The 20,277-nt window shown below is 39.6% G+C and overlaps 1 protein-coding gene across 1 annotated transcript; it reads right to left on the bottom strand.

Moving 5' to 3' along the window:
* Positions 1-1,191: 1,191 nt before the first annotated feature.
* On the bottom strand, positions 1,192-7,462 carry LOC143548247 (guanosine nucleotide diphosphate dissociation inhibitor 2-like). The gene is made up of 13 exons (XM_077039468.1): positions 7,313-7,462; positions 4,382-4,444; positions 4,212-4,295; positions 4,004-4,111; positions 3,720-3,892; positions 3,193-3,304; positions 3,007-3,087; positions 2,823-2,885; positions 2,652-2,753; positions 2,447-2,571; positions 2,143-2,353; positions 1,987-2,061; positions 1,192-1,371 (listed from the first exon to the last, which is right to left on the bottom strand). The coding sequence occupies exons 1-13, from the start codon at positions 7,397-7,399 to the stop codon at positions 1,321-1,323; spliced, it is 1,335 nt and encodes a 444-aa protein (XP_076895583.1). The 5' UTR covers positions 7,400-7,462; the 3' UTR covers positions 1,192-1,320.
* Between the last annotated feature and the right edge of the window lie 12,815 nt (positions 7,463-20,277).

Genomic DNA, 20,277 nt, shown 5'->3' with positions numbered 1-20,277 from the left:
TGCTAGGGTTGAAGGAAGGAGAGTGCGTGTGTGAGAGAGGCTTGGCTTGGTTTGGTTTGGTTTTTCTGGAAATGAGTTTCTCGCCTCACCTTTACCTTTCCTTTCCCCACTCCTGTCTCACCCTCTCACCCTCTCTCTCCTCTTGTTGTTTTCGGGCCCAAATTGTTCTTGGAGTTTTCTATAATAATAAAATATATAATAATGGTTTGTGTTTTTCGATTTTTACTGTACGCAGGTAAAATGGGTGGTGGTTGGGTTAAACCTGATTTTGAGTTTATGTTTTTGGGTAGGTTTTGTCTTTTGTGGTTCGGTTGATGTGATTTTAATGTGTAAATAAACGTGTTTTGGTTTGGATTAGTGAAATGAAAGGGTTAGGCTAAGATACGGATAATTTATCAAAAATAAATATAGCTTAAGGGGAATTTGGTGATTATGTAATTGATTTTTAATAGAAAACTGTAAAGTGCGAATAATATACATGTACGTAATTTTTTATAATTAATTTTAAATAGAAAATTGTACAACGCGTATAATATGTTACAAAGAGCGCGTATAATATACTTGTGCGTAATTTTTGTATAATTAATTTTAAATAGGAAATTGTATAGCACGTATAATAGGGTGTACGTTATTTTCATAGCTAAAAGTAGTCATATAGTATAGGTTCTTTAGTGTTAGTTGCTTGACTTTCTCGTTGTATTTGAAACTGAAACCCTTGTATGTTTTTACATAAAATTGTAATTATGAAAACTATTTATAAATGAAGAATATGTTTTGTTTTAAAATAAAGAATATAGCACTTTTCTTTTAGTAAAATATGTATACTTTTTTAAAATGACATGTAGAGACTCCGTCATAAACGCATTAAAGTCTAACAGTGACATGTTGGGCCTCGATTCAATTCTAAAATGACTCGTCACACCATAAAGTTATGGCCATCTGGGGTCAAGACTTCAGATTGCTTACACCTTGGGCCCCACTTTTACAGAGATTCTCAGCTCTCACAAATATACAAAACCCACAAAAAATATATCTTCCATATTTAAACCTAAATCCCTCTCTAAACCAAAGCCCACCAGATTGATCAATCTTAACCCATGATCGAGCTATTCGGATTGAACAGCTCGAGATATCATGGGTCAATAACTATGCGTTTCGTCTAGAATTATGAGAAACAATTAAGAACAGATTTGCACACCACAAGTCGCATTTTACAATAGTACAGATAATATCTTGAAAGTAGAAACTTAAAACTGAAAGTGAAGTTTTTTTTTGCCACCAGTCTTGTAGATATAGAGAAACAACATACTTCTCGTTTTTCTACTCTTCAGCAGCACTTGCAGCACTTAGGTCAACATTCAGGTCAAGAACCTACATCAACACACGCGCATGTTAGTAAAAAAGAGTTTGATTTGGGTATTATTCTTTCAGCTAACGGGTTAAATAAGTAAACTAAACATAGCTGAAAAAGTAACGGGCTGATTAGGGTTGAAAGTAGGGCATGACCATAACCAAATGTTTGCATCCTTTTAAATTAATCTATTTACAAAGATTGAAGCTTTATTTTCATGCAAGTATAATAATATATTAACTGGCGGAAAAGGAAACAGATAGATCAAATACAAAGTAGTCCATAGCCATAACTAAATGTTCATCGCCTTTTAAATTATTTTACTAGAAAAGCTTGAAAATCTACTTTAAGCTAGTATAATAATAATATTCGCTTGGCTGAAAAAGAAACATGTTGATCAGGTTGAAAGTGGCCCAAAGCCATAACTAAATGTTTACGGTCTTTTAAATTGTCCCATTCAAAAAGATTGAAACTTTATTTTAACAACAGTAATAATAATGCATTAGCCTGGCAGAAAAAGAAGCAAGTAGATCGAGTTGAAAGTAGCCCATAGCCATAACCAAATGTTTCAAACCTTTTAATTTGTTCAATTCAAAAAAGAATGAAACTTTATTTTAACAGAAGTCTTTACATACCTTTCCTGTGATCATTGAATACATGTTGAGCACATCAATCACAGTTGACTCAAAGTGAGTTGTAGCATCATAGCTCTATTGAACATAAGAAAAAAAATTACAACCGGATACTATGTAACAAAACTAAGTATAGAAAAATGAGTTATAAAATCTTACTGTGGATATAAAGCAGTTATCCAAAGATGGCTCGTTGACTGGTTCGTATCTATCATAAACATCATAAAAGATTTCATCAACAGGACCGAGAAGGTCAAGCCCTGGCTTCAATTCAATTTCAGGTTGATCAGTTTCCGCCTCGGTAGATACAAACGCAATAAACTTCTCTTTTGGAGCAACATTGTGGGAGTATGAACAGCAGAAGAGATACCTGCAGAATTCAAATCACAATGTAAAGTAAAATAATTGCATTTCAAATAAACCAAGATGAATGTAAATATTCAGATATTGTGTTTACACTCACATGTCTGATCTGCGGCCCAGCTGCTTTTGTGGAAGAATAACCTGAACTGAGTGTGAGTCATTTGTGTTTGGAATTGGGTGGCTCATAATGCAAATTGCTCTGGCCACCTTGCCCACCTTTCTCACCTGTCATGAATCATGCTTAAATGAATTTGAACAAGGATTATGACAAAAACAAATATAAAATTAACATGATTTTATAATACCTTGTTAGGCAAATAGGAAGGATCACAAACGACTTTCTTGCACTTGGCGGTTTCGCCCTCTGAAGTGACACCACAAACCTTGCCTTCTTCATCAAACTCAACCTAATATATTTTTAAAAAGTATTTAGTGACCAAAATCATTAAGATGTAGAATATAGTGATATGGAATACCTTGCATTCAGGTTTATTCAGCATATAGGTTCCACCATAAACAGCACTGAGACGAGCAAAGGCCTACGAAAATATATTGGAATCAAACATTAAGTGACTTGATATTTAGTAATACTATTTTGTAAGTAAACAAAGTAACATGATAAAATATAGATATAGAGGAAATGTAGCATGAAAGTTGTACCTGAGGAAGCTCGCCTAATCCATATAAAGGATAGATGTAAGGTGACCCTCCTTGAAAACGAGCAAGTGACTCAGCATAGAGCTAGTGCAGAAGTAACATTGAAAATCAATTAGTTATAATCTAATTTATAAAGCAATAGAAAATGACAGAAACTGATAATTGATAAAAATCATAAAATGTTAACACCTTCATTCTTTTCACTGTATCCAGAGCAGGTTCGTTTAAGTAGCGATCATCTCTGTGCAAGGCTAAAGCATGGCCAATGAAATCCACAGTGTTGTCATCAAGACCGTATTTACTGGAAAAATAATATATTATTAGTAATGCTTTCAGATGAAAATAATAGATGTTAATAATATTACAAAAGCCCATAATTAGCATTTACACCAAAATAATTCTATTTAATTAGAGAATAAATTTACTAATCTAATACGCAAGTGTGAATTATGCCACACTAAAGAAAATGATATACAGAAATCTAACATATCATCTCCCAGTGATATAATGCACTGTCAAGCTGTGTGCTAAGCCAATAATTGATGGCTTGTTTATTTAATTGTTGAAGAGTCTTGGAGGCTCTATAGATATTCTATCGTTTTGCGCCTATGTGAAAATACCATATAACTCAGTTAACCAAATCTCACATAGTATAATGCAGGATAAAATATCAAAAATAACTATGAGACGTTTATCTTAAAAAGCGAGAAGCATACGCAATAAGCTCTCTAGTTGTCACTCGTGTCAAATCCATCCCCTCGTGTGTTTTGGGATCATTCTCATTGTAGTCCTGAACATAAATGAAGAACTTGCGGGCCCGACGCTTCTCAAAGATACCCATCAGAGGGGACTTGAGGGCCTCCATGTCAGTAGCAGGAACTTTGTGCACCTATGCAGTTAAAATTATCAAATAGCAGAAGACTTAAAAGATTATATCAGGAAATTGGCAGTTGTTAGAAAACCAGGTAGAAATCGCAGTTATTTGACACAAACAACATACCTTTCCTTTATTGTAAACAAAACTGCCATCCACTGCTTTGAAGTACAGATATTTTGTGACATCGGTGTGAATGAGGACACGTACTAGAGCCCCATTTGCCATTATAAACTTGCAAAATAAAAAAAAATATCATAAGATGGTATAAAAATGTTAAAAAAAGAAAAAGAATTAGAGCCAGATAAAAAAAAAGTTAACAAGATATAGATACCTTCGGGATCATGTCCACGTTGTAATCTCTGCTAGACCCTAAGTGAGCTGGAGGCTTATCACTTCCTCTAAATTTCTTCCACAGCTGTAATTGTTCAACCGGTTATGTTACTAAAATCGATACCAAACAGTGTCTAGACATCATATTAAACAAGGTTCGAAAAACAAAACCTGAATAAGGTTGAGTGAGGTTGATTCTCCCCCATAATAATCATTCCTGTCCATGTGCAAAACCTGATTTACAGACAAAGTATAAGAGGCCATTAATCTATTTGGCCGATAACATGAAAATTGTCACTTCGTACTCAAAATAAATATCATTTCAAACTCACAAACATGTGCACCACATAAAAAAAAACACGTAACAAGTGTGGAACAAAGCTATAGTGTACATCTGTCAAATGAAGAACTCATTGAGATTGTATACTTCTTTATAAGCAAATAAAAATCCAAGATTTCAATTAAAAATATCTTCTCCGGAACTAATATAATACGAATTATAAGACAGCCTACTGATTACTAGATTGAGAACACAACAATTAAATTTAAACAATACCAAAATTTCAGATCATGCTATTAACACTAATATGCTTAGGCAACATCATTTGGCAAACCTGGTCCTTGCTTCAGCGTTTTGTGTGTTGATGATTTAATATGCAATACTAAAGTGAAAAAGTAGATTACAGTCTCTATTTGTATTCGTTTCCTTCTTATTCTTGCATTCAATATATACAATAGAAGTTGATACCTTATATATTGTAGCGATACATGTATTAACCATAACGCATCAGACGCGTAACAGATTTTCAAATAAATAAATTTATATTCTATGAAATCAAATTTGACCAAAATATTACCATTGACAAGTAACGTATTTTCAATCAAGTACATTTATATTCTATAAAATCAACTTTAACCAAAATAATACCAACTCAACGGTTCCACCAAATACATAATGCAATACAAAAAGAAACCTAACACATAATTGAAGGTAGAAAAGTCCAAAAACCATAATTTACCGAGTCAAAAGATTGTAGAAAATGTAGATAGTGACAACCATAGAAGAAACAATCAGAATTCTTAAATAAAAAAACTTAAGTTTTAACTAAAGGTTGAAGATAAAAATCAGTCTTCAAAACATAAAATGAAAACATATACATTACTTAATATAAAGTTCCATAAACTTAACATACTGTAGTCATTAAATACGAAACCCTTATTGAATGCAATTTGTTCAAGAAAGGTATTTGTTATTCAAAAATCTCAATATAGCTTGAATATATATCTATATTTGCATCCGTCAAAATAAACACAATTTTTAGCCTTAGACAGCATAACAAAATAAAAGTAACCGATACATCTATTTACTATGTTCAGCATTTAGAAAGAAAGTTAACGAAAAAATAACTTTATGATATGTACGTGTATACACACGCACACATGCACGCGTAACAAGGTTTTTTTTCATAATCTAAAAACCACGTCTTATCAGATTACATGTCAAATAGAACTTTTTCTGGAGTAAAAAGAACTGTAACCAAATAACATATAACTCATCTAAAAGTGATTACATACATATATATATTCATGATAACCTTTGTAAAAGAAAGTGATTGTTACGACCACGAAGAAACGGCAAATCCCTACTACATATATATAAGAGCGTGAAGGCATACTTTGCTTAAAATATACTTTATTCACAAAATAATTTATTTGAAAACTCATAAAAAGCTGCAGTAATTATTGTATTTAGACAGATTATAAAGAGATTGTGGGTACCTTCGCTGATTATTAACCGCATTAGTACTCAAAAAGTAAAAAACATTAGCATACGTGAAAATTAGGCTATATATAATCCAGATAAAAGATTGACTTTAGATGATGCTTTGATGTACTGTACTGCTGTTTACTTATAATTCACCTTAACGTATTAGATAGTGATATACAAATATATTTATATGTAACATTGTCTCCTTTAAACAACAAAACTACAAAATCAGCTAAAATAGTTATCATTCTGTTTTATTATATAGTCTCAGAACTCAAAAATGCATATAAATCATTTTTAACCTTAATAGTGTCATCTAGTTGCAAAAATAAATGCCAAAAATCAAATCTCGCTAGATCAGCAGCTCTAATAGACTCGATCCCCGTGGATTGATAACAAAATCATCACATACTTAAAACAAATAAATTAAAACTTAAACCTTATTAATCAACAGTTCAAATCCAGATTGACGCATAAATAAATAACATAAACTAATTTCACATGCTGCCAACTTTTGTATCAACAGACATTTAATTAGCACAAAATTATAATTAGCAAATGAGCAGAGGCAATTCAAATCCATATTTAACGCGTGTTTTAACAATTTCACACCGTCAACTTCGACATCAACAGACGTTTAATTAGCACAAAATTATAGTTAGCAAATGAGCAGAGGCAATTCAAATCCAAATTAATGCACACATAAACTAATTTCACACACTGCCAGCTTTTGAATCAACAGACATTTAATTAGCTCAAAATTATAATTAACAAAATAGCAGACGGATCAAATCCAAATTGACGCATACATTAACCAACTTCACACACTGCCAACTTTTGTATCAACAGACATTTAACTAGCACAAAATAATAATTAGCGAAATAGCAGCCAGTTCAAATCCAAACTGACAAGTGTTAACAATTTCACACCGCAACAAACATTTAACTAGAACAAACTTATAATTAGCAATACAACATATTCACAAAGCACCTTATACTTCGCAACTCTAATCACAACTTTTTGCTAATTTAAAAATACACAAAGCTTAAAATGAATCCACGCACTTTGATAAAATGCAGCAGCTCTCATATCACGAAAGCCTAGGATCATTACAACACGCAATCATAACATATTCTAACATAGCATACACACCTAATCAATCATTTCATTTCAGATCCAATAATCCGTACAAACTATCGAACGCAAATGTTGACCTAAAAAAACGAATCAACTACAATTCTTCACATATCAGATTCGTAACTACAAATTAACGAGATATAAGTTACATAAGTCCGATTTATCAATTCAAATACATAAATGATGATGATGATACCTTGAGACCGTCAACGGAGAGAAGACCGCTGAGGATGCATTCCTTGAGGCCAGTTCCGAGGACGATGACGTCATACTCTTCATCCATATCGGATCGAATCGGTGAATGAAAGAAAGTAAACTGGATGAGATGCAGTACAGGTAGGGTTTGTTTGTTCAAAATGGAGTCAAATGCGTGTCTTATGGGATTGGATTTATATATATAACCGAAGAAACACATAGATGCTTTGCCTCGTGGGGGGGTATAAGTAGACCAACACATTTGACTTTTATTTTTGTTTAGTTGCAAGATCAGTCCTTCAAGTTGATGTATGTAAGGCGCGCCCACGGGATGAGCTACGGATGAGCAAAAGTCGGTATGCTACCGATTGGTACCGGTACCGAAATCGGTACCTATTTGGTACCGTCGATATCAAATCGGTACCAAGGTTTTGAGTTTTCGGGACCGGTACGGTACTGGTATTTCCCGAATTTAACCTTAAATACCGGTACCGAACCGAACATTTCAGTACCGGTACCAAAAATTTATGATTTTCAGTATCGGAATTTTCGGTACCGGTACGGTTCCGAGCTCATCCCTAGGATGAGCCCTTGACGGGAACATCATCTCGTGGTCGTGGGGGCTTGATCCGAAAAAAGAAACCCCGATTGGGGTGTGTTTGAGGCTTCTCCTGAGTCATATGGACACCAATTGGTCATTTTTTTTATTATATTTGAAATTGAATTTATCTTATAAATTTAACCTCTATTCAACCGTTTTTAACATAAAGTTTTACTCTTTCATCTGATTCTCTCTCTAAAAACTCATTTAATTTTATCAAATCAACAAATGGCCTTGAGAACACGCACGAATCTGTGGATTGACGGTGACAAGATTGCTTTGGAAATAACTTGGATACACGTGACGGGCTACAACAACGTACAACTGGAAAACCATTTTTGGTTAGCAGTTCATGCCGCTTTTCAGTGTCGTTTTTTTGGCGCAGTAGTCGTACCAAACATCAACTTTGTTCAAAGTGGATGGATTTGAAAGTCAATGTTTTGAAATGGCATTACTAACTCCTCTTTGAGCCCGTTACCAACAAGTGCACTAAAAACTCGTCATTTTTGTATTACTTTATCGTCGAAACCAAGTTTATCCACTTACAGTGTATTTCAATCTATTTGCTCTATTACTAACGACAATGCATTGACAAGTCTATATTAAAACTATGGTAGTCTAACATAACCATATTAACTTTGGAAAGAAATAAACCCTCCCTGTATAACCTGCATTTTCATTGAGTAAAATACTAGACGTCTCATGTTATATTTCAAAACACAAAAACGTACCTGAATACAGTGACATCCGACATCGGCTTGGGAGGAGACTAAGCCTTATTTATAAGGAGGTGGATACATTCCCCATCATAACGCGTTTTAGGCGCTTAATGGTAGTGAATGAGAGGAGAACTCCACAGTTAAGCGTGCTCGAATGAGAATAGTATCATAATGGGTGGTAGCTGGGCTGTTACAGATACCCTTTTCTTTTAATACGCTCACATATAATTAGCTAAAAATATAAATCTCCCAGCTAATTTCTCCTACAAGTTAAAAGCCTTACACATACGTTTAAGCTACATGGAATAGTAACTTACCTTTTGATGAAGAGACACCTACTTGTGATCTTTCAACTTCATCGTTTTTCCCTAAGATATTTATTCCGGTTTATAAACAATTTTACTGATCATAGCTACCCAATCACAATCATATTGGAATCTTAATTTGATGCTAAATATTCATTCCAACTCATATTTGTATAAAATCACTATTTTACCACAATTGTTGTTAGGCATTGAAGAAACACTAACCGGACCCCGGGCAGATTACGGATAACCTGGGGGTTAGATAGCTGTTTCCCACGAGGGGTTAGACCCTGAGAAGATGGTTCTTCTGATAACCTGCAAAACAGACACCGTGAGCTTGTCACTGAGAAGGGGGGGGGTTCCTCCTTGTGACCACCCTCCGGCGTGAGAATCAGACTAGATTGCTCTTTAAATATAAATGTATATTAAGAGATTGCTAGAGCAGATATCAGGTATAATATGATGATATAAGATAAGATATGATGGTCATACCATTTGTGGTATTTATAGCCGAAGGTAGGTTTCCAAGGAGGTATGGCCGGCTGCAACAGTGTTCCTGTTCTACCAACAGTAGCCTACGCACGTGCCCTGCTGGTAGTTGGTGGGTAGGTAGCGGCTGATAGCGACCAGGCCTGCTGTATACTATTCCTTTTCCACCAACTGTCGGCTACGCACGTGGTATGACAAGAGTTGGTGAGTAGGCAGCGGCTAATAGTGACATACAGTGTAGGAGCATGCTGCTCGCCATACTGTTGTCCATAAGCTGTCGTATCTTTAGTCAGATCTTTTTCCCATACCTCGTCAGGTACAGTACAGAAGATCTTCCCGTATCGTACGGACTGGCTTATTTGGGCGGGAGTATTCCCCCTCCCGCCCTTGTGCGGGATTGTTCCCGGCTTCGCTCATTCCTTCAGGTGACACTGAATGATTGAGAGCTAAGTGCCTTGTGCGTGTAGCCTTGCTGCGCGGGTGGCCTTCCCTAATGGCTTGTATCCGAGGCTGCGGGGACATGCGGAGTCCTTCACCATTGGGAGGCATTTCCTGCGGGACCAGCTTGCGTACTGCGCGTAAGGACGTCACGTCTCTGAGCATGGTTGGTCCTGCGGATCCAGTTGGTTTCTGCGCAGACGTCCCTGTTTAAGGTGAGTCTTGCGGGTCCAACTGGGCTCTGCTGGGACCTACCTCTTCAAGTCCCCCCAGTCCAATGTTCTTCTCATGCGTGTTTAATAAAGTGAGGTGAACTTTTGGACTTAAGCAAAGGGTTTTGAAAAGGGTTTTTTAAGGTTTTCCATGGGGATTCTTCCCGCGGAAGTCCTTGTCACTTGCAGAAATTCCCGAGTTTCCTGCTTGGTCTTTGGGTATGATGCGGGTAGGTCTGTAACCTCCTCGCAAGTCAGGAGCGTTGAGTCCCACTTGTGTGGACTCTCCATGAGGTTTTGGTAGTTTTGAACATAGTGATCAATTATGTTAAAACCACCAATTCCATCCTGGAGCTTCAAACAACGTAGTTCTCGACGTTCCCGCTATGCGGGGATGTTATTTCCGTTTCCGCAAGCATTGCCCAGAAGATCCTTCTTGGTTTCAATTCCCAGCGGAGCGCTAGGTATGTGAAGGGTTTTGCCTTAACACTGTACCAGCGCTCGTCTTACGGTTACTTTACTTCCAAGGTATTCCTGGCGTCAATTCCCTGCGGGTGCTAGGTATGTGAAGGGTTTTGCCTTTACACTGTACCCGCACCCGTCTTATAGTTACTTGGTTGCCGAGGAATATTTGGCTTCAATTCCCTGCGGGTGCTAGGTATGTGAAGGGTTTTGCCTTTACACTGTACCCGCATCCGTCTTACGGTTACTTGTTCGCCAAAGTTTACTTGGCTTCAATTCCCTGCGGGTGCTAGGTATGTGAAGGGTTTTGCCTTTACACTGTACCCGCATCCGTCTTACGGTTACTTGTTTGCCAAGGTTTTACTTGGCTTCAATTCCCTGCGGGTGCTAGGTACGTGAAGGGTTTTGCCTTTACACTGTACCCGCATCCGTCTTACGGTTACTTGTTCGCCAAAGTTTACTTGGCTTCAATTCCCTGCGGGTACTAGGTATGTGAAGGGTTTTGCCTTTACACTGTACCCGCATCCGTCTTACGGTTACTTGTTTGCCAAGGTTTTACTTGGCTTCAATTCCCTGCGGGTGCTAGGTACGTGAAGGGTTTTGCCTTTACACTGTACCCGCATCCGTCTTACGGTTACTTGTTTGCCAAGGTAAGGGGTATTTTCCCGCTTACTTTTTAATATTTTTAAATTTTGAATTTTGAAATTCGAAAGGTTGGTGGAAAGATAGGAACAGTCCAAACCTCTGAAACGTCGTGCGACGGTTTCTTCTGACTTTGTCAGGACGTGCAGGAAGTTATGGTGACGTGACAGTACATGGTCATTCCAGACGCTTTTCAGGCGCGTGGGCGCGATTTTTCGGGCGCGTGGCTGCGAAATTAATGGTACGCGTCCTGTCAACAGCTGTTGCCAGCTTGCTTTTTGACGTGTCATAGTTTCATTGCACCTTCGATTTCTCTCTCCTCCGCATTAAATTCATCGCATTAATTGCGATTAGTATATAAAGGGGGAGAGACCTCTTTGTAATCCACACTTTCACCCTTCTCTTCTTCTTCTTAGCGATTTCTGGCAAATACTCCCCTTTTCAGGCAAGCATTTTCCCGAAATCGCTTTCTTCTTTCTGCAAGATGTCTTCACGTGATCTCGAGTCTTCGGCCGATGACAAGAGTACTGCTGGCGAGTGCCAGTGTGCTCTGCCCGGCGATCTGTACCGGTATGTTGTCAGGAAGTTCATGCTCGATCATCTCGAGCCTGAGTTTCCTGAACCCCATCAGACCGTGTACGATGCCCCCAGAGGCAAGATCGGGGTTTATGCAGCATTCTTTGTCTATGGGAATCTTAGGTTCCTATTGACAAAGTTTGTTTACCGTGTCCTTGAGAGACACGGTGTTCATTTGACCGAGTTGCACCCCATGGCGATCGCCAAGATTCGCCATTTTGAGTGGGTGTGCCGGATACTGGGTGTTGAGCCCTACGTTGACCGCCTGATGACCTTCTACACTTGGAGGTGCATCCAGGGGTGGTACACGTTGACAACCATTCCGCCCGCGCCATTCCCCTTGCCATGAAGTTTAAAAATGGGCAAGCTCTCCCAAGCCTTCACGCCTCCAACTACCAGAAGGTTCCGATCGTCCTCGAATACGGTTCGAACTCTGTTCCTTACGGTATGCTTTCTTTCCCTTTGTTGATTTTAAATTTCTTCTAACTTTTTCTGTTTATTTCAGAGGGGAACGACCTGAAGTCGCTCCTCAACCCGCGGGAGGCTGACGGTCCCGTACGGATGGGTACTCGCGCTCTTGACGAGAACGAGTTGCCAATCCTCGAACAAACTGCGGATCGGTTCGTGGAGGTCTATCCGCAAGGCCATGAGATCCTTAGCGCCAGGCGGCCAGGTAAGGCGCTCTTCAACCCTCGACCCCTCAATGTTGAAACCTCTGCTGGAATTCCTCTAATCGTCTGTTCTGATGAGGAATCCGCAGATGGTCCTCCGTTGGTGCGGAAGAAGAAGGCTGCCGGCGGGAAGGGAAAGGAGAAGGTGGCCTCCACTGCCGATCCGGTGCCTCTGTCTGACTCGGAGACAGAGAGCGACGAGGTGGCGGGGAATCCCGGTGGTGATAAGACCACTGCTCCGGAGGTTGCGACTGTCACCTCCGGAGAGCCCAAGAAGACGACGGTGACCGGCGCAAAGAGGCCGGCTCCATCGGGTTCGTCCCCGCCCGTCCGTACTTTCAGGCTCAAGAAAACCCGTAAGTACAACTTCCTTCAGCTTTTATCTTCATGGTTTAATATTCTTTTAACACTTTTCTTCTTTACGCAGGCGTGGATGTTGACGCATTCCAGGGTGGAGTGCCGAGTAGTACCTCCCCGCCAATGACGGTAGGCTTGGTCAGCCTACCTGAGGCGACGACCCAGGCGCCTGCGCCTGCTTCCGCTGGTCCAGTTGCTCACTCCTTTGAGCCAACTGTTCCAGCCGAGATGACGTCTCCGCCGGCGGTGAGTGCGATTTTTACAGCTTCCTTCACCGAGCCGGCGGTTACGATTGCTGCGGATTCTGCGGCAGCGACTGCGGCGGCAGCCACCATGCCCCCCGCCACCGGCACCGACGGCCGGCCCATCAGGTACGCATGGGGGCTCTCGCCAATCTTTGCCACCTTCCCATCTGCCTGACCTTTTGGATGGATTTCCTTTGGGTTCAGGTGATGGGTTCGGCGGCTATCGGCCTGTTATAGACCCTACAGGTGCGTAGGGTTCCTTTGGCCCTTTTTCACTTATATTTTTTATCATCTTTTTCCTAACTGCTTTTTTGTTTTTTGCAGTGTCGGATTCCAATGAAGTGTATGTTCCGCGATGGAACATACTCCGAGGAACAACCCTTCGTACCCCTGTGGAGTGCGTGGAATGGGCTCGTCACGCTGCTCCCAGTGGTGCGTTGGGGGAAGCCATGGCTAGCTACCAGGAGGGTAGGCTAAGCAATGAGCTTCGGGTTCTCCTCGCCCGGATGCAGCCGCGCGTCGAGCTGCTTTGTCGTGAAAACGACAAGTTAAAAGCAGCTCGCGCTAAAGAAGTAGCTCAGGCGCGGGCTATCCGGGAGGAGAACCAAAAACTCTCCGCAGCGGCTGCGGAGAAGGAGAAGGCCTTCAAGGCCCTTGAGGTTGAAGTTCAGGCTCGACTCGAGGCCCGTTCCAAGGCTGCCCAAGCTGTTAATGAACAGCTTCGGCTGGCTAAGGAAACTGCGAGGAACGCAACCGAGAGGGCCACCAAGGCTGAAGCTGTTGCTGAGCCTCTACGCGTGGAGAATGAAGAGCTTAAAGCAAAATTAGAGGCTCTTCAGCAGGCTCATGATGCCTTGGCAATGGAGGATGCAAAGAAGCTTCAAGAAATCCTGGACCAGAGGGGGGTGCTTGACCATACCGAGCGTAAGCTAAAGGGCGTCGAAGAGGCTGCGGCTAAAGAGGTGTTGCTTGCCAACCTCAACAAGAGTGAAGCCGAACGCGCCCGTAACGAAGCTCAAGCTGCCCTCCAAGAAGCTCTGGCTGCCAAGGAATGGCTTCTTCGAGAAGCGTTGTCTCAGGTATGTTTTCATGTCTTCACGTTTTTCTTTGTAAATATAAAAGGTTTTAACACTTGTATATTTTCTTTTGTAGGTTGTGCATCGGGTCTTCTCAGAGACATCCTACGACGATGCTATGAGCGCAGCCCTTAACGCTTCTCACGAGGATGGGGAACGGGCCGGCTTCCTGCTTGGTCCCGCCTTCCAACTTCCCTTTGTACAATGTTGATACTGAAGCCATATATGACCAAGCAGTAAATCAATACGCCGCCTTCCCGCATCCGGTGGTGGAGAAGGTAAACGAAGTTGCTGCTGCTGATGATGGGCTAGCTATCCTCAAAGCTTTCCTTGAACTGCCACGCTCTACTGATGGGGCTGGTCCAAGTGGAAGTGGCCCTGAAGCCTGATCCTGAAGATCCCTTCCCACTGCTAGGATAGTTTTAGCTTGTATAGATTTATTTTCTTGTAGGCGGGTAGTTACCCGGCCATTCTTGTAACGAATATTTATGAAATATAAATCTTTTGTGCGGATAAGACCGTTTCTTTTATTGGATTCCTTGCTTTATAAACGTTATGACTTGCATACTTTAGTTTAAATTAGCAATTTTCCAAGTGTTTAGAATAAGTTAACCTTTGAACGTGGTAGATAATGGGTGTGAAGTTTTGCTTCCTCCTTAGTGATTGTGCGGGTAGGACCGTCACTTGCACTTAGTAGGATGGCTAAACTTTACCCATATCTGACCTACGTGTAGGTTTTCCTCATCTTTTGAGGATAAGTTAACCTTTGAACGTGGTTGATAATAGGTGTGAAGTTTTGCTTCCTCCTTAGTGATTGTGCGGGTAGGACCGTCACTTGCACTTAGTAGGATGGCTAAACTTTACCCATATCTGACCTGCGTGTAGGTTTTCCTCATCTTTTGAGGATAAGTTAACCTTTGAACGTGGTTGATAATAGGTGTGAAGTTTTGCTTCCTCCTTAGTGATTGTGCGGGTAGGACCGTCACTTGCACTTAGTAGGATGGCTAAACTTTACCCATATCTGACCTGCGTGTAGGTTTTCCTCATCCTTTTAAGAATTTTGTTTTGAACCGTTCAACGCGCGGTTGTCAATAGGTTAGTGTTCAGTTTCCTTTCATGATTCATGCGGGTAGACCGGCACTTTCATTTGATGGGATAACTGAACTTTTCCCCTTCAACTGACCTGCGTGAAGGTTTGTCGTTTTTTGGGTTTATGCGGGTTAGGCCGCCTTCCCCATGCAACGACTTTTCACGTAATTATGCGGTAAAAACCGGCATATTAGTGTTGATAAAATTAACCGTTCGACGCTTGGTTGTTGATAGGTTAGTGTTCAGTTTCCTCTCATGATTCATGCGGTTAGACCGGCACTTTCATTTAGTGGGATAACTGAACTTTTCCCCTTCAACTGACCTGCGTGAAGGTTTGTCGTTTTTTGGGTTTATGCGGGTTATGCCGCCTTCCCCTTGCAACGACTTTTCACGTAATTATGCGGTAAAAACCGGCATATTAGTGTTGATAGTTCATAAAGTACAAATGTAAAATTATCAGCATCAATGTTTTAAGGAGAATCATTTCCATTAGAAGTGGCTCTTGGCCTTTTCTTTACAAATTTGGAATTGATTTACATGCAAACTGTGTAAATGAGCTCCCTTCCATGTTGTTGGGATGGGAGTGCCATCGAGCCGATACGCACCTGGTTCGGGATCTCGTTCTTTACGCATCATGTAGTCTCCACCTTGAAGCTGGAATTTTATTCGTGTTTCCCCCAGCTGGGGTTCTACACGCATCAGCCTGCTCAGCGTTTATTGCGCCACGAGGTGCGCAAGCGTCCCATCTCTGACGAATGCTTCGACCATGTCCTTCACGTCTATGCATTCTTCGGTGGTGTGGCCTTTTGTCCTGTGAAAGTCACAGTACTTGCTCCGATCAGCATTGTGACGATGTCGGATTATTTGAGGCTTTGGCCATGGGAGCTCCTCGGTGGCGAATATCTCGGTGACGCTTTTGGTGAGCGGCGTCCATCTGGAGTTCTTGGACTGTACGTTATCCCTTCCGCCTAACCGATGCTGCAAGCCGGATGAGGTGTCAAAGTTTACCCTTGACTGCCAAATGCCTAGCTTCCGCTTTTTGTTTAATCGGGCGGTGAGAACGTTGTCCTCTCTTGTTTTCTGGGTGTAGAGGTTTGTGCTCTGAACGTTTTGGAGAAGTCTCGTGGACTTCCACCTGTGCCTTTTGGTTTGAAGGCTTGTCCAAAATGCCTTTTCGGTTGGGATTCCGTTTCCTTACGCTTCCCTTTTGCCCTATGGCGAGGGTTCGCGTCGGAGTCGGATTCCTCCGAGTCATCCTCCCAGTATTCGAATTCGTCGGCCTGTTGTACGGAACGCAAGCGTTCGTCCAACTCAGCCTGGAATTCCTTTTGTCGTGCCTCCGCCCATGCCTTAACTTCATCGAGAGTTTGGCGGGGGAATCTTCGTTTCTCAAACTGGGTATCAGTGGATCCCAGTAGGCGATCATTTACTGCACTTGCCCCAGCATGAGTAACTGGGGTAGTGTTCGTAAAATTTACTTCACTTGCCCCGGCTTGGGTAACCGGGGTAGTGTTTGTAAAAACTGGAGAAAAATGTAGTTCTAGCTTTATGCACGGATGGCGCCAATGAAGAAACACTAACCGGACCCCGGGCAGATTACGGATAACCTGGGGGTTAGATAGCTGTTTCCCACGAGGGGTTAGACCCTGAGAAGATGGTTCTTCTGATAACCTGCAAAACAGACACCGTGAGCTTGTCACTGAGAAGGGGGGGGGGTTCCTCCTTGTGACCACCCTCCGGCGTGAGAATCAGACTAGATTGCTCTTTAAATATAAATGTATATTAAGAGATTGCTAGAGCAGATATCAGGTATAATATGATGATATAAGATAAGATATGATGGTCATACCATTTGTGGTATTTATAGCCGAATGTAGGTTTCCAAGGAGGTATGGCCGGCTGCAACAGTGTTCCTGTTCTACCAACAGTAGCCTACGCACGTGCCCTGCTGGTAGTTGGTGGGTAGGTAGCGGCTGATAGCGACCAGGCCTGCTGTATACTATTCCTTTTCCACCAACTGCCGGCTACGCACGTGGTATAACAAGAGTTGGTGAGTAGGCAGCGGCTAATAGTGACATACAGTGTAGGAGCATGCTGCTCGCCATACTGTTGTCCATAAGCTGTCGTATCTTTAGTCAGATCTTTTTCCCATACCTCGTCAGGTACAGTACAGAAGATCTTCCCGTATCGTACGGACTGGCTTATTTGGGCGGGAGTATTCCCCCTCCCGCCCTTGTGCGGGATTGTTCCCGGCTTCGCTCATTCCTTCAGGTGACACTGAATGATTGAGAGCTAAGTGCCTTGTGCGTGTAGCCTTGCTGCGCGGGTGGCCTTCCCTAATGGCTTGTATCCGAGGCTGCGGGGACAGGCGGAGTCCTTCACCATTGGGAGGCATTTCCTGCGGGACCAGCTTGCGTACTGCGCGTAAGGACGTCACGTCTCTGAGCATGGTTGGTCCTGCGGATCCAGTTGGTTTCTGCGCAGACGTCCCTGTTTAAGGTGAGTCTTGCGGGTCCAACTGGGCTCTGCTGGGACCTACCTCTTCAGGCATGAATCAAACCACTCCAGTTAGATTAGATACCAATACAAGTTTGGACGTTTAAGGAAATCAAACATTAATTAGGTTTCAATCTTTGAGCATCAAGACCATCAATGGGGTAAAATCAATATCGTCACACTCCGCCTCAGCATAAATGTGGGCGCTCAACTAACTTTGATAATAATAGCTATTGATTTATAAGCAAACATTATATTGATTGAGTTAGTGACGTAGTTTTAAGTTTCAACTTACAGTTAGAGTATTTCTCAAAAGTACATTTAAAAGGATTTACCAATTATAATGACTTAAAACATGTTAAGTAATGAAAACAATCTTTTTCAAAAGACGGTGACTCAATTGTAATGCGTGCTCCCGTATTTTTGTACTCCTGATTAGTTACGTGAAAGACATACTTAAAAATGTCAACACTTGGTTGGTGAGTTCACAGAAATTAAGACATTACTTGTCTATAATAACTATATTTGATGTTCATAATTGTTGAAGTAAATTTTCGCCGTATGAAACCTCGGGTAGGTGTTTCAAAAATACTGAGTAAATAAGAAGACAACCACACCTTGTCTTATTCTTCTCGTGTCAAATATGTAAAACCAACTCATTGCAAGGGGTCCACCTGACATAATCTGTTATTGACTAAAGCGTCAGAGTATCTTACCGGAAAACGGGTACCTGGATACACCCCTCTCTCCTCCTTACCATAAAGATAAAGTCCTCTCACATAAGGAATAGATAGGCTAGGGTTTCTCTAGGCCACCATGTTGGGTCACACACAATTAAGGGTATAATAAAAATGTTTTATTTGAGTTCAAATAATGAAAGATGGTCACATGTAATGGTTTGACTTAAACTTATAAAGGTATGTATATTTTTTCGAAAGACTAATACCTTTTTCTTTACTTCTATTTTACTCTACTAGAATAGTGGCTCGTGTAACACATGTGTAGAAAATAATAAATTTGTTAGGTAAATTTAACATTTAAACTTATAATTATAAGGTTAACCTTGAAAAAACATAAATTTTATAAGTTAAAAACCTAACAATTTGTAAGTAATGAATTTTTTAAATTACAAGCATTACAAAATAAATATTCAAGAAACAATTAGTTTGTCATTTATTTATTAACCCTAAAAATCTACTATTGATAACTTTAAATCATAAAATAATATTGAAAATGTCGTTTAGATGTGCGTGTTTATTAAAAATCATCCAAGTTAATTACTTTTTTTATAATAAAATCACATCTCCAAATATCTATATTACTTAAAACATCACACAACGTTTGCAGAACTTAAAAACTATAAGGAACCTTTGAAATCGGAAATCCACTGCTTGAAAACGTTAGATTGAGTTCGATTCCGCTGTATTTAACAAAACTTAAAAATTAACCGATGACAAACTTTATTTAAAATACAAAAAAAAAAAAAACTAAAACTTAATACTTGATTTTAAAAACAAGTTAGCAAGATCATGAATAATATATATGGAAAATAAAATAAGGAATCATCTCAAATGAATTATATATTTGTTTTAATAATTACCATACATTATCGGAAATCTTGTTATAATGTAAAAGATTAACTTCGAAAATTTTTGCAATAATTTTAATGTTATATATTTGAAATATTCTTTTTGTTTTATTGTTTTTTAAATTAAAATGTTAGTTATCATAATTAAGAATGTTAGTTACATATTTTAACTTTAAATTATAGTAAAAAAATAGTTTAAAATTGCAAAAAAAAAAGAAAAGGAGAAACGATTTTAGGAAAATGAATAATAAAAGTCAATTAAGTGATTATTGAATTTTTTTATAATCAATTAGGTGGAAATATTATAAGTAGTAATAGATTGTGCGGCATCCTATGTAGACAAGTTAGTATGGTGTCATGTGGATAATATGTTTTATTTAATAGTATAGTTAGATTAGATTAGATGTTTCAGATGAGACTGAAATCCACAACTTGTTAAAAATCTTACATCTTTATCACAGTACCAAATTATAGGTGTATTTATTGAAATTCATAATTTCAACACACTATAGAAATGTAAAAATTGCATTAAACATATATTGATTTGAGTTTTTCTAAAATTGTTTAGAAAGTTAATTTTTTATTCTTCATTTATTTTTTTTAACAATTAACTCATGTTATGGATGGATAAAAAACTCAAAATCATAGAAATATAAGAGCATGTTTGGGATTGAGCTTGAAAAATGCTTATTGGTTTTTACAAAAAGTTATTTTAAAAAGTCACGATTTGAGGCTTTTGAAAAATTGCTTTTCAATACTTTCAAAAATTTAAAATAAGAAAGTTCTTTTTATTGCCAAACATATTTTAATTTATTGGTTTTTTAAAAACACCATTAAGCCCGTACAAATTTTTCAAACTCAATCCAAACATGAAAAATATCTCCCATTAATTTATTTAGAAAACAAAAAAAGAAACTTAAACCCCTAAAAAAATCATGGTGAAATCACCTCACTAAACCACAAACCCTCCACCCACGATCCCAAACCCTAAATTTCAGCC

Source organism: Bidens hawaiensis, unplaced genomic scaffold, assembly GCF_021521415.1.
Source record: "Bidens hawaiensis isolate Kalapana, Puna unplaced genomic scaffold, B.hawaiensis_p1.1 tig00014981_1, whole genome shotgun sequence".
In the NCBI taxonomy this organism is placed as follows: domain Eukaryota; kingdom Viridiplantae; phylum Streptophyta; class Magnoliopsida; order Asterales; family Asteraceae; genus Bidens; species Bidens hawaiensis.
The sequence above is the reverse complement of the archived record's forward strand: the minus strand, read 5'-3'. Positions and strand labels throughout refer to the sequence as shown.

Bases quoted from the DNA above. Each gene is read 5' to 3' on its own strand.
- LOC143548247 (XM_077039468.1), bottom strand. From the start codon at position 7,399: ATGGATGAAGAGTATGACGTCATCGTCCTCGGAACTGGCCTCAAGGAA. The intron at 3,305-3,719 runs GTATGCTTCTCG...TTATTTTTCCAG, and splicing joins ACAACTAGAGAGCTTATTGC to TAAATACGGTCTTGATGACA. The intron at 2,886-3,006 runs GTACAACTTTCA...ATATTTTCGTAG, and splicing joins GATTAGGCGAGCTTCCTCAG to GCCTTTGCTCGTCTCAGTGC.